General features: G+C 39.1%; 4 protein-coding genes across 5 annotated transcripts; 2 read left to right on the top strand and 2 right to left on the bottom strand.

Moving 5' to 3' along the window:
- Window positions 1-148: 148 nt before the first annotated feature.
- On the top strand, window positions 149-5,197 carry LOC111595773 (14-3-3 protein epsilon). The gene is made up of 5 exons (XM_023309658.1): window positions 149-247; window positions 427-700; window positions 4,258-4,727; window positions 4,797-4,977; window positions 5,060-5,197. Exons 2-5 carry the CDS (start codon window positions 637-639, stop codon window positions 5,125-5,127), a joined length of 783 nt encoding a protein of 260 aa, XP_023165426.1. The 5' UTR covers window positions 149-247; window positions 427-636; the 3' UTR covers window positions 5,128-5,197.
- Window positions 5,198-7,885: 2,688 nt separating this feature from the next.
- On the top strand, window positions 7,886-8,255 carry LOC111595947. Its single transcript, XM_023309918.1, has 2 exons — window positions 7,886-8,020; window positions 8,083-8,255. Exons 1-2 carry the CDS (start codon window positions 7,886-7,888, stop codon window positions 8,215-8,217), a joined length of 270 nt encoding a protein of 89 aa, XP_023165686.1. The 3' UTR covers window positions 8,218-8,255.
- LOC111595938 (protein AAR2 homolog) lies at window positions 8,154-9,546 on the bottom strand. The gene is made up of 2 exons (XM_023309904.1): window positions 8,300-9,546; window positions 8,154-8,231 (listed from the first exon to the last, which is right to left on the bottom strand). The coding sequence occupies exons 1-2, from the start codon at window positions 9,434-9,436 to the stop codon at window positions 8,214-8,216; spliced, it is 1,155 nt and encodes a 384-aa protein (XP_023165672.1). The 5' UTR covers window positions 9,437-9,546; the 3' UTR covers window positions 8,154-8,213.
- A 336-nt stretch (window positions 9,547-9,882) lies between these two features.
- Window positions 9,883-12,718, bottom strand: LOC111595410 (DNA-directed RNA polymerase II subunit Rpb4). Of its 2 annotated transcripts, XM_023309126.1 has the most exons (6): window positions 12,659-12,718; window positions 12,517-12,603; window positions 11,572-12,397; window positions 11,044-11,504; window positions 10,543-10,811; window positions 10,399-10,469 (listed from the first exon to the last, which is right to left on the bottom strand). In XM_023309126.1, the coding sequence occupies exons 2-5, from the start codon at window positions 12,578-12,580 to the stop codon at window positions 10,576-10,578; spliced, it is 1,587 nt and encodes a 528-aa protein (XP_023164894.1). In that variant the 5' UTR covers window positions 12,581-12,603; window positions 12,659-12,718; the 3' UTR covers window positions 10,399-10,469; window positions 10,543-10,575. The 2 variants fall into 2 exon arrangements, with proteins under 2 accessions (XP_023164904.1, XP_023164894.1); XM_023309136.1 differs by lacking the exons at window positions 10,543-10,811; window positions 11,044-11,504; window positions 11,572-12,397 and adding an exon at window positions 9,883-10,225 and having other exon boundaries at window positions 10,289-10,469; window positions 12,517-12,683.
- Between the last annotated feature and the right edge of the window lie 84 nt (window positions 12,719-12,802).

Raw genomic sequence — 12,802 nt, 5'->3', positions numbered from 1 at the left:
TAAATACAAATTTGTACCTTGCAACACGACTTAAATTCGTATTAAAAGCAATTAAGATTTAAACTCTTTTAACGACAATTAATAGAATATTTGTTGTTATGTAGACATACTTTTCTTATTTATCGTACGATAGCCTGCTCTTATCGATATTTTAAATGATGTCGTGCATCGCCACCAAAGAGCCATCTTTTTTTGCCGCGCCTCTGCCTCTCATTCTCATAGACATTTTTGAGCGACCGACGACAAAGTAAGCGTTTTAAAATCAATCAAATAATTCAAATTAACATCATCTTGTGACAGTGTGTGCGGAAAGACAGTTAAAATTATAAATAGTTTTACAAACTGAAAAACTTTTGCGACGCACGCTCGTTCTCAGTGTATAAATTATTCATTTTACCCCCAAAACGTTCTTTACTGTACTCGCAGATTCGTGTAGCGTCCACGACGACATTGAAAACGGAACGGCAGCCGAACCGAGCGTGCGAGTGAGCTAAGCAGAGCGCTTGTCAACTCAAAAAGCAGTAGAGAAAAAGAAGGCGACGAAGACAGCAGCAGCATAATCGACGCCGCACGTACCGGGAGCATTTAAAATAATTTTTTCTGTGGATTAATTTTACTAAAAAGGATTTAAACACAATGACTGAACGTGAAAATAACGTCTACAAGGCAAAATTGGCCGAACAGGCCGAACGCTACGATGGTGAGTACAAAAAACGGGTCGAAAATTTTTTTGTCAGCGGAGCGCCAAGTTTTGGGGAGGGGTCCAGCGACATTGTCGTCGCGTGGCCTGCGCTGCGTCGAAAATTGTGGAAAATATCCACAATTTATACAGCGGGTGACAAGAAAAAGTAGCAATTATTAATTTTGCAGACATTTGTGTAGGTGCGCCTCTCTGCTTTACCAATGGCTTTTGTCAGAAGCGTCGAATCGGCGTCGCCGCATCCGATGAGTAGTGTTTCTGCGAAAAGACCGAATACCGAATGAAAAAGAAGATGACGAGGAGGCGAGGCAGCGCTGTAGAAAAGAATGTAAAAGAAATATGTAAAGCAAACCTGATTTTTACCGGCAAAAATTCGCGTGGTTTTCGTTTTTGCGTTGGCCTTTTCCAAAAAGCAACTTTGTTGCGTATTATTTTATATGTGGATATATATATTTTTGTATATATGTATACGTATATGTATTTAGCTACTGAACTAAGAAAATATTTAGGATGGGGGATTTTTCAAGTTGAAATTTTGTGTATTTAGTGTTTGGTGATAGGCGCGCAAGGGCTGCGCGACGGGGAAATTACATCGTTGCTAAGGGCTGTTTTGTAGTTACTTTTGTGTTGCCAAGCCAAACTTAAAGTAAAAAGGAAAGGAGCAACATAATTAAATATATATTTAAATGTGTTAACGGTTGACGTTTGCCTATATTCAATTGAGAGACGAAATCTTTTTCTTCGTTCTCTTGTTCCTTTCGCTCTATTTCGTCGGCACTCAAAATGTGCTTTTGTTGCGCAGCAGCAAGGCGGCGACGTCGTCATCATGCCGTACTGCGAAAAATCGATGAATGAATCGATTGTGTGACTGGGGCCTCTCAAATAGTCGCCGGAGTAACGACCAGTGACTGCTGCCAGACATTGGTTATATTTTCTTTTATTAGGTTTTATGCAAATTGGTGATTGTCCCTTTTTCTTAAATTATTCTAAAAGAACTTTCTCGCATTACTTAAGGGCAGGAACTTGGCAACTCTGCTTGATAGTGCAGAAAAGAAAAAAATTTGCACTAGCATTACTCATGCTTCTGTGCGCATGTGTATGTACATATGTATATATGTAAGCCTCAGAGAGGCATACGCACGCACGCTCACCGCTACTATCTTAACTACTCACACCATCCCGGTCGAACATTTTATTGTTGCTGGCTGCTTATTTAATTAAAAATACTTCAATTAATTAAAATGCTACGGCTGCTCAAAATGCAAAGCGCTAGGCGGCAGCCAGCATTTTTGGGAATTGACTAAAAAGCGCGCGCGCTGAACAACGTTGCCGAAATGTGTTTCCGTGTGTGTTAAAACGAGATAACTAGTGTTGCTGACACAGACACTGATGCCTCTTCTGCCCCAATACAGTGGTAGTCAGAAGTTTGCTTATGTTTCTTGTATTCGGACATAAGCATTAACTGTAGTAATTATAACCAACAATTCTACTAGCAATTGACAGGAATACTACCAACACTTAACAGAGGCAGCATTTTTTTTATCTCCTTTCCTCTTGTTGTTGCTTTGGCGGTCCAAAGAAGTCAATCAACTATTAGCAGCCACTGCGGTCCCGCACACAGACATACTTATACATATACACGTGAACATTAAAGTCTGTATCACATGTTTTTCTTCTTATTTTTGCCTGCGTGAGCTCCAAACTGTCCTCGTCTGTGTATTAGTACGAGCACTTGGCGTTGGCCTTGTCGCACTTGCGACAACTTTGGTCATGCTGGAGAGACTAATACAAATGCATTTCAGGCAGCCGGCAACGTCTGGCTTGCTTCTCTTTTACACCCGCTCTTCCCCTACGGCGCCCCCACACAACGCCAACTTTCCTCTTTCCCCCTCTATATACATTAACGTCAGCAGCGGTAGTTAGCCTTTAAGTGTGCTTTCAGGTGCGGACTGCTGCTGCTCCCGTTTATTCTAGCTACGTCTTTTCGAGGTCGCTGCTGTGCACTTTTTTGTTGACGTTCAGCTTACTGTCGTCAATGGAAACAGAATAAAGCGCAGAGAAGAGTTTACAAAATGTTACAGATTTGGCATTTTAGTTGTTCCTGTCTTATTTTACTTTTTTTTGCTTCTGTAATTACACCTTTCTAACGGCATAAAATTGCATATATCTGTCTACATAGATGCGTATACATATTTTACAAATAATTTGTGTTTGTAAGCATATTTTATATGTCGACAAACTCGCAAAGACTATATCCTATACCTCGCTTTAGAGATCCTTTTGTAGAGTACCTTTTTTAATGGCGGAACAAATTTGTCCAAAGTTTTAAACAGTGTATTAATGTGACGCGTTGTGGTTGTATGTGGGTGTACGATGAGGTAGGGAGGCGGTTATATTTTATATCTGGCGCTGTTGACTCTTGTTTTTTTGGCGTATCGTATCGGCGTTGTCGTGCCGTGGGAATTTTATCTGATTAATATATTATCTGAGCTTTTCTATTTTGTTTTTGATAAATTTCCAAATCTAGCTATATTTATCAAAAGTCATCTCTCTGGCATCTCCTCAGTGCCTTTGGATGCTTTTAACGCTGACGCACAGTGTTGGAAAATGCATTACGATTCTGTGCCATTGCCAAACAACAATTTTGAAGTTCACCTAAAAGCAGCAACAATGAGATGCTACTAAATTGAGCACCATGAATCACACAGGCAACTTTTTTCGAATTTTCACAGCTACGTGCTGCAACAGTATATAAAAGCAATACGAATAACAAAGCTCCCGCTGTCTGAACGTAAAATCATGAGGGGTATGATGGGGGCGGCATTCATACTTATATACATACATAGTCATACGTTAGCAACTCACTGCTTGGGAGAGAGAAAGAGTAAGAGAAAAAGAGAGCCAAGTCAAAATGCCACAATTACTCTATTTAGCACTGATTTGTTCCAATGTTTGCTAAAAATATATATTTATATATATATATATATATATATATATATATATAAAGATGTGTGTGTGTGTCAGTTGAAATGTTATCAATACGCACACAAATAACGACGACTCAAAAGTTGCAGCTGCCTTTCGGTAGAATTCAGAGTCACTGCAAATGCATGTGATTCATGACGCGATTTTAATCGGATGACGGCGTTGTCCATGTTGCTTACGTTGGAGAAATGTGCAACAATGTGTCTGGCGAAATGTTACGTTCCAGATTGTTGTTATCAACTCCATGACAAAATCGGTCTAAAACTGGCAAATACTAGTCACAGGAAACAGCCTATGTATATAATTTACCTGCGTGTGTGATAGGTTATGTCATTAAAAATTGGGAGTGTGTCTACGCATAGATAGTAAATATGTGAATGTATGTGTGGGATAGCCGATATGAAAAAGCAAACAACTACAGTGGATACTATGTAGAGGTAAATAATGATATAATAATTATTTGCAACATATCACATATCCCAGCAGTAATTACATATATTAGCATATTTAGTGCTTAACTATTTTTTTTTTTAATAATTTTTCATATTTTATTTGCTATCGCGCATTTACAGAAATGGTGGAGGCCATGAAGAAGGTCGCTTCCATGGACGTTGAGCTGACCGTCGAGGAGCGTAATTTGCTATCGGTTGCCTACAAGAATGTAATCGGAGCACGTCGCGCCTCATGGCGCATAATTACCTCCATTGAACAGAAGGAGGAGAACAAGGGCGCCGAGGAGAAATTGGAAATGATTAAGACCTATCGTGGTCAGGTGGAAAAGGAGCTGCGCGACATTTGCTCGGATATATTAAATGTGCTCGAGAAACATCTCATTCCATGCGCCACGACCGGCGAAAGTAAAGTATTCTACTATAAGATGAAGGGCGATTATCATCGTTATTTGGCCGAATTTGCCACTGGTTCAGATCGTAAGGATGCTGCAGAGAATTCGTTGATTGCCTATAAGGCAGCAAGTGATATTGCCATGAACGATCTGCCACCAACACATCCCATACGTTTGGGTCTGGCTTTGAACTTCTCGGTAAGTGAAATTCTGACAATGTTTATTTGAATTCTAAATAATCAAATGAGTTATACTTCCAAACCTTAGGTGTTTTACTATGAGATTCTCAATTCACCGGATCGCGCTTGCCGCTTGGCGAAAGCCGCATTTGATGATGCCATCGCTGAGTTGGATACGCTGAGCGAAGAGAGCTACAAAGACTCGACACTGATTATGCAGCTTCTGCGGGATAACCTCACATTATGGACGTCCGATATGCAAGCAGATGGTGCGTAATTGTTCATAATCAATATTGATTCACTTTTAGTTGACTAATGCTAAACAAATCTATACCGTTTTCCAAAACACAGACTCCACAACAGGCGATGGCGAACCCAAACAGGAAATTCAGGATGTTGAGGATCAGGATGTGTCGTAATTTAAGTAAACCCCCGCCCTTCCATTTAAAAACACAAAACAAAACAAAAACATATACCTTCTAAAGTAAATATAATACATATAATATATATGCATGCAACAATAAAAACAACAACACGCGCAACCGGGTAGTAAACAAAAACAACAACAAATACAGCATCATCAGCAACAAGAATCAACAGCAACGATAAGCGACTACTACAACAGGGGCAGCAGCAACCACAGAAATCCAACAACAAGAACATGAACATGAACAACCATAACAACAACGGCAACATCAGCAACATCAGCAGCAGCAAGTAGCAAAACACCACAAAATAGATACAAAAAACTCAACAAAAAGCGGCACAAACTGAGGGTGGTTATGGGCGTGGCTGTTGTTGGGGCTGGAATTAGGTGCAGCCGTCGTCGTCGCCGTCTTCGCTGTGGAATGCGAATCTGCCCTGGCTCCCAAAGCTACAGCAGCAGCAGCAGCAGCAACAACAACAACAACAAGCAGCAAATCTACTACATTTGAAATTTTTTGCATTCGAGAAACAAAAGCATTATATTATATTTAAATAAATATTATATTTAATTCTGAGAAGCGAAAACAAAATAAACTCATTTCAAACTAAATACACACTCACACACACACAGTAAGCAAAACGTACATTTCATTCAAAAGTTGGCATTAATAATCATTTAACAATCTATCAACATAAAAATGAGAACAACACATAAAATTCACAAATTCAATTTTAATTTTAAGCCAGTCATAAAAGTAATGAAATGAAATAAATTAAAAGAAAATAACACTCAAAAACAAAAAATTACAAAAATTAATAAGCGCAAATTGAATTAAAGCGAAGCAATGAAAACCGTAACTTAAAAAAAATACCAAAACAAAATGTATGAAGCAAATGCATTAACAAAACAGCAACAATTAATTTTAATTTAATACGAAACAAAAAGCAAATGTGAAGTAAGAACGAAATGAGCAAACAAGCAAAGTCAAGCTTAAATAAGAATAAACTATGAGGCGAAAAGGAATGTTAGTTAAAGTGAAATTCGAACGAATAAAAGTAAAACGAATTCTTAAGCTTAAATTTGTATGTATGTCAGTGTATTGTTCACAACACAGATTCACAGACACGATAAACAAAAACAGCAACAACCAATCATCAACAACGCAAATAGAAGAGCGTTCTCGGTTTACTATTTTATTTCTCTTTCTCTCACCGCTCTATTGCTCGCAAATAAAATAATTAGGCGCAGTTTACGTTAGTGTTTTTATAAGTACAAGAGTTTGTTTAACCGTTTTGAATTCACTTCGACACAAACATTTCATAAACAGAAAAGTATTTGTAGTTGCTAAATAAATGGTACACATATATTTAAAAATATATTGTATACATCTTAGTATATATACATTCAGATATATGTACTTGTATATTTTCTATGCCTACCACTGTAATTTGTAGAGATTTCGATTTCGAATATTTCCAAGCGAAAAAATCATCCCAAAATAACTACCTGCGACAAAATGTTTGCATTTAAAAACAATAATAACAAGCCAGTAAATATATAATTTATTTTAGCTGGTAATTAAAATCGATAACTTAAAGTTTATGTTTTCCCTCTTTGTTGCTGCGTTCGAGGTGAATAATTTGGCCACAACAGCAAATTTAATAACCAATTTGAAAAGTATTCTTTTCGCACACGATGCTTTTCAAATACTTTCCGCTTGTATTTTTCTTGTGAATAAGTATATATATATATATATATATATATATAGATATGTATGTATTTATATTGAAAACGCAGACGTGAAAAGCCGAGAAGAAAATTGAAGCGTTAGGCAGCAGTAAATACTTAAATAATATCGAAAAACACAAGTTTCATAAATGAGAAAAGTTAAACAACAAAATCAGCAAAACGCTAAACTGACATTCGTATTCATTTCAAATAAAAATAATTAAAAACAAAATTGAGCTTCAATTAATATTGCATTAACAATTGATTTATCACCAAGAGAGAAGGCATCGATATTTTATTTGTAGATGGGCTATTTATTGCTTAAGGTAATCTTGGATGAATTTGAAAATTTTCTTTTTATTACATTGGTTTTATATTAAAAATCGTATACTCTAATATTTTATATCTTATACTCTACCAGTTCTTATTCCTTTAATAGAAATTAGTTATCCCAGTTATAATAATAAGTTTAATATTCTTTATATGTTAATTTGATTAGATTAGAAGCTTAACTTAATCTAGGAGAAGATACAGGCGTGTTTCAACTTTAAATGGATATCAAACTAGCCTTGCGTTTCCCGTGGAAAACTTGGAACTAATACACTTTAATATAAAGTGCAAAATTGAAAAATCATGTTACATGTATCAATACTAGACACTCATAGGAGACATCGCAATGCAGTAGAGCCACATCTAAAAGTGCTCGAGTCCACTTCAGCTCAATGTCAGAGCCAGTGACATTGAATACACTCGCAACTGCAGTGGAACTAGGTCTAGTGGCCATTGTTTGGGTTGTGTATGGCCGACCGTCCGAGCAGCCCACCACCACCACAAGCACATAACAAAAGAGGTGCACCACATACGATACGGCATGTCATACGCCAATACAATTGCTCATATGTATATCTAAGTATGAAAATCTAGGCAAATTGGCAGACAGCAGCACAAAGTAGAAAAGCCAAAAGGCCTAACGATTTATTTGCGAAACGTCGGTAGGTCTGAAGACAACAAAATATTGGGAAATGACGCTTCAACTGCAAATTGAAAAGCTGAAAGGCTTGGATAATTACAAGGCGTGGTCGATGACAATGCGTGCGTATTTGGAGTCCGAAGATCTATGGACTGTAGTTGAGAACGGACCGGAGAACAATGAAGAGGTAGCTGCTTGTCCAATATACATTTTGAGTTCTCATTTATTGCCCAAGTTGACAATTTGCAGTCACTGCTGAAGGATAAACGTGCCAAATTCCTTATACTCTGCCTGATAGAAACGAAGCTCTGCCAGTTTATGGTCAGCATACGCACGGCCCGGGATCTGTGGAATTATTTGCGTACCCAGCATTCTCTTCGTTAAGACGTCCAATTTACCTACGCCAAATAGAGAAAAGAAACCAATAAAAATATATGCTTAAAATATTTACATGAGTGCTTTTTACTTCGCCTTGTGGCAGCTCTATGACCACGGGTTGTTCTTCGGGATCCTCGTCAAGTAGTCCCTCAAAGTGCCAGTTTAAGTGCTTGGCCAAACGTTTAATTAAGCGCTCAGCGCTTACCATGAGACCGCCAGCGTAGAGATTTACTAAGAGCTCGCGAACATCTTTGAAGACTGTGTTGTGCATCGTGGGCGCCATTAGCTCCTCAGGCAGGTGCGGCAACTGGTGAGCCAGCACTTCACTATATTTCATAAAGGCCAATTTATATTTACCAACAGCCGTCTCCGAGTGTGCTAGCAGGGCGAGCAGCTTGCGCCAGTGGTCCAAAGATTCCACCGAATAGCCAACTAAAAAGAACACAAACGCCAGCTGTAGCTCCTCAATGAGTGCGTCGGGATTATTATCAAAATTTTCGAATAGCAAATCCACAGCTGCTATGCAGTCTATGGCATGTCGCGAAACATCCGCTGGAGGTGAGTTTTGTGGAACACGTTTGGGCACAGTACAGAAACGTGGCGCAGTGCCCTCCACGGGCTTCAAACATGGTAGCATCTCACTTTCATCCAACAGCAACTTCGCTGCTGTATTCCGTTTGCTAATGTTGTCTGTTCCACCGCGTGGCCTGTCAGCATCCGCACAGGACTGTAGTTCAATGTTGGTTCGTATTGTTCCAAGTTCGGGCTGGCAACGAATTACGCACGATTCGGTAACGCTGCCAGTTAGATCTTTCCACTGACACACATAACGATAGTCGTACGGAGCCAGAACACGTTCTAGTTGGGCTAGATTCTTGCGTATACGTTCGCGCTCTAAGACCGGATCGGCTGTCTGGCGTGGACGCAACTCCTCTAACTCATTATCCCACTCACGCACAAGAATCTCATTGGGATGAAAAAAATGGACGAAGCCTACACGAGGTGCAGCGTCGCCATACGGGCCGCGGGATGCGCACCACACATAATGCACACCGGGTGGTATCATTTTGACGCCACGAAAATCTGGACCTATGGTATAAGCGCACAAGTCAATGCCAAACTCTGTGCCCAGAGGAACACCAGCTATGGCCAAAACTGCGCCGTCAGCTAGCAGGCGCAATGCCAATGCAGGATCCATCTGCATGTTGGAGTTATCTTTGTTCATTGCCTGCGTATTTATTTACTTATTCGTGTTATCAAAGGTCGAAACTATTTCGTCGTCCTCGCTTACATTCAATTGTTCATCTGTTGATTTCGGAACATGTTCAGTGGAACTTGTATTTGGTTTTTGTTGTTTTTAATTTTTATTTAAGTTGGTTTTTGTCTTTTTTATTCTACGATTTAACTTATTTTTGTTAATAAAATTGTGTTGGCAGATTTTTTTTAAATAAAATAATATTTTTTTTTAAATATAAAACTATAAGCAAGCAAAACACGCTCGATTCTGTATTAATCGATAGCATGTGGTTCACAAATCGATTGTCACATCTTATATAAATTTGGCGCAATAGCAAATATGTATTTGCCTATAATAAAAATTTTTCCAAAACTTTGCAGTATATAGTTTAATACTATTTAAAGGTTTTTTTCGTAATCTTAGAATCGAATTCGTACCCACTTTGCCTGCCACATAATTTCTCTACAAACATATCATCGGCTTTCTATGTAAATGTATATGTTTGATGATAATAAATACAAAAAAATTCAAATATTTGTAAACTTAAAACTAATAATATGTTTATATATTAATTGTTTTATTTACTACAAAATTAAGCCGAATTAGTACTGTAAGCTGCGTTTGGTGCCAATGTCGTCAAGTATCTGGCGCAGTTCCTCGTCTTCAAACCGACCCTCTAGAGATGGTATTAAAGCCTTAGCCTCCTCCGGCGCCTCCGGGCAGAGATTACCCAGAGCTGCAAGTTCAAATTTGTGCAGTTTCTTTTGCATTAGCAAACTTGAAGAAAACAAAGCAAATCAGAAAATATGTTGCTTTTAATCAGAGATATTTGCTGTTTACCTGCGGACGGACATAATGGTTTCCTTATTTTTGAACTTTCGAAAACTGTCTGTGTAGGCGTAGGTTTTCATAAAGACCTCTGAAAATTCCTGCTCTTCGTCAGCTGATTCGTTTTGACGTTTGCGATGATCAAGTAACATATGCACCTCCGATATGAGCAGTGTTTCAGCGTTCTCGAATTCTGCAATACAACAACATAAGATTCATGAGAATTAATTACATTGCGCATTATTTAATTTGTTATTGCAATTTACAAGTGAAACGCAAGTGAGTGTAATGCTATAAGTTTAGCCAAAAGTAGGAGGTCGAATGTGGCCATTTTCCACCAAGAAATCATAAATCTGGCGCGTTTTGTTAACATCTATCTTAATAAGTCGCCGTGCATCGCCCAGTCTTAGATGGCCCAGCTTGGCTTGCTCGGCAATCAGCTGATTTTTATATTCCAAATAAGCCTGTGGTATCAAACGCGCTACGCTACAAAGTGTGCGCTCTCCAGCATTTAACTTGGAATAACCGGGAAGATCTGAAAAAAAAAAAATGTTGAATTGTTAACTTTGACTATTAGGAAAATAAGCTTAAATGTATATATACCATATTTATGTGCTCTTTACAAATATTAAAATTAGATATTTATATTCTGATTATAAATATCAATATAAATATTCATATGCATACATAAATTCATAAATTGATCAGTCTATTTACTTATTTATATCTATCTCTGTAGAATGTGTAAATATATTTTAGTTTCCTACCCGTAATTTCCATTGGACTCGCCTTACGACGCGGACACAGCATATACACTTTGGAACTACTGCCTTGAGGCATGTGGTCTACATTCTGATTATTTTCGAAATGGTGTACCAATTGTTGCCAGTCATGGGCATCGTTTTGCCGTTGGCGTGCATATTCTCGCTGAGCCTGCTGTCGCTGTTTGAGGAGGCGCGTATAAAGCGAGCCACCGTAGAGAGTGCGCACGCCATGTTGCCGGATATCGTGGAGCCAATGAAGTCGATTTTGTAGCTGGCGGTAATGGCGTAGCGACTCCACCAGCAGATCAAACTTGAAAGGTTTGCAAACTTGCATGAGGGCAAGAAAGCGCATGCAGCTGGCATCGCTACGAAAAGCGCTAACATACTTTGTAATCCAACTGACCGTACGATTGGGCATGATAAGGCCATGGTCACGCATAATTTTGTAACGACGTTGACGCTCTCTAAAAATACATTAACATTGGATTGCTATAAAACAAGTTGAAATAAGTGGAACTGCTTTAAAACTACCTCAGACGATTGTTGTATGCGCGAACTAGTGCACACTGCAGTTCCTCGACCAGTTGGCTTTCCGGCGACCCAGTTTCAAGCTCATCATCATCGTCTGCACGTTGCTGTTCGACCATTACTGACAAGAGACCTTCGGCTGAGGAATCGTAAGGCGTATCAAAGTCGCCACGGGCGCATCGGTATCCTGCATTGATTTTAAACTGAATCGATGCAATGTCATCATGTCGAGGCGGCTCCAGGGATCGCATTTTGAACACATATGGCATACGCTCTGGCATGTAACAATTTCGCACATGCTGCAAACCCAGCAACCGTTCAAAGATGCCACCGAAATAACAATCATGATAGTGTCGTCGTATCTCCTCCGCTGAGTGGCGTCGCTGAAGAGATTTAGCTATATCATCCCAGTTGCCATAGCCATGGGTGTGAAGAGCTTGCAACAGTATACGTTCATCTCGAGCTGTCCAACTGGAATCGGTAGCAAATACTTGAACATCATCCCGTACTATAATGTAGGCGTGGCTGTTACGATGACCCACGACCTCGCGTCCTTTCGAAAAGCACTGCAGACACACCAAGATGTCCAGGCACTCGGCACACTTGATATAGGGCTCTGCGAGGCTACAACGACATATTGCACACAGAGTAGACCCAGATGAGTGCTCTTTTCTACGAGCCTTATTGTCGATTCTGGCAACTCTTTCCTCGAGCTTATTATGAAATGCGAGGGCATTATAATATACCGTTATATGTTTTGTTTTCTTATCAGCGTGAGCACGGGCAAACTCGACCGAGGAGCGCAGGACCTGGTGTTTGTTAGTTTTCGCTGTAAAGAAGTAATTCAATGTGTTATGTTGAACATGGCGTGCCATGTGGACCCCGTGGCACTCGTTTTGTTTCACTTGTAAGTTGCTAATCAGGATTTTAGCGATTTTTTATTATTACCTTTTGGAAACTGTAAGTCAGCTGCATCTTCATCTACCATGTCCACTGGGTTCATAAACGACATGTTGGTTCAGCTTGATTTTTGTGCTGTTAAATAATATTTATTTATAAATAATTTCCAAGATTGAACTTGTTTTCTCACAATGCCGCTTTTTTATTTGTACCAGGGATGCAAACAAAAGACGCCTGCGACAGTAGCGACCTGCAACACTGTTACTAATTACGGCTGTCAAATATTCTATTCAATCACTGCAACTATAAAATACCCGTGATGTGTGGAAGCTTA

This window comes from Drosophila hydei, unplaced genomic scaffold (assembly GCF_003285905.1).
Source record: "Drosophila hydei strain 15085-1641.00,03,60 unplaced genomic scaffold, DhydRS2 tig00000063-arrow-pilon, whole genome shotgun sequence".
Lineage (NCBI taxonomy): Eukaryota > Metazoa > Arthropoda > Insecta > Diptera > Drosophilidae > Drosophila > Drosophila hydei.
Note: the sequence above shows the minus strand (reverse complement) of the source record. Positions and strands in the feature narration are given on the sequence as shown.

What these genes read in the sequence shown, in the direction of transcription:
- LOC111595773 (XM_023309658.1), top strand. Translation starts at nt 637, where the DNA reads ATGACTGAACGTGAAAATAACGTCTACAAGGCAAAATTGGCCGAACAG. An exon ending in ACAGGCCGAACGCTACGATG is followed by an intron (nt 701 to 4,257) that starts GTGAGTACAAAA and finishes GCGCATTTACAG; the next exon opens with AAATGGTGGAGGCCATGAAG. An exon ending in GTCCGATATGCAAGCAGATG is followed by an intron (nt 4,978 to 5,059) that starts GTGCGTAATTGT and finishes TCCAAAACACAG; the next exon opens with ACTCCACAACAGGCGATGGC.
- LOC111595947 (XM_023309918.1), top strand. Translation starts at nt 7,886, where the DNA reads ATGACGCTTCAACTGCAAATTGAAAAGCTGAAAGGCTTGGATAATTAC. An exon ending in GACCGGAGAACAATGAAGAG is followed by an intron (nt 8,021 to 8,082) that starts GTAGCTGCTTGT and finishes GACAATTTGCAG; the next exon opens with TCACTGCTGAAGGATAAACG.
- LOC111595938 (XM_023309904.1), bottom strand. Translation starts at nt 9,436, where the DNA reads ATGAACAAAGATAACTCCAACATGCAGATGGATCCTGCATTGGCATTG.
- LOC111595410 (XM_023309126.1), bottom strand. Translation starts at nt 12,580, where the DNA reads ATGTCGTTTATGAACCCAGTGGACATGGTAGATGAAGATGCAGCTGAC. An exon ending in GCATACAACAATCGTCTGAG is followed by an intron (nt 11,505 to 11,571) that starts GTAGTTTTAAAG and finishes ATGTATTTTTAG; the next exon opens with AGAGCGTCAACGTCGTTACA. An exon ending in GAGTCCAATGGAAATTACGG is followed by an intron (nt 10,812 to 11,043) that starts GTAGGAAACTAA and finishes TTTTTTTTTCAG; the next exon opens with ATCTTCCCGGTTATTCCAAG.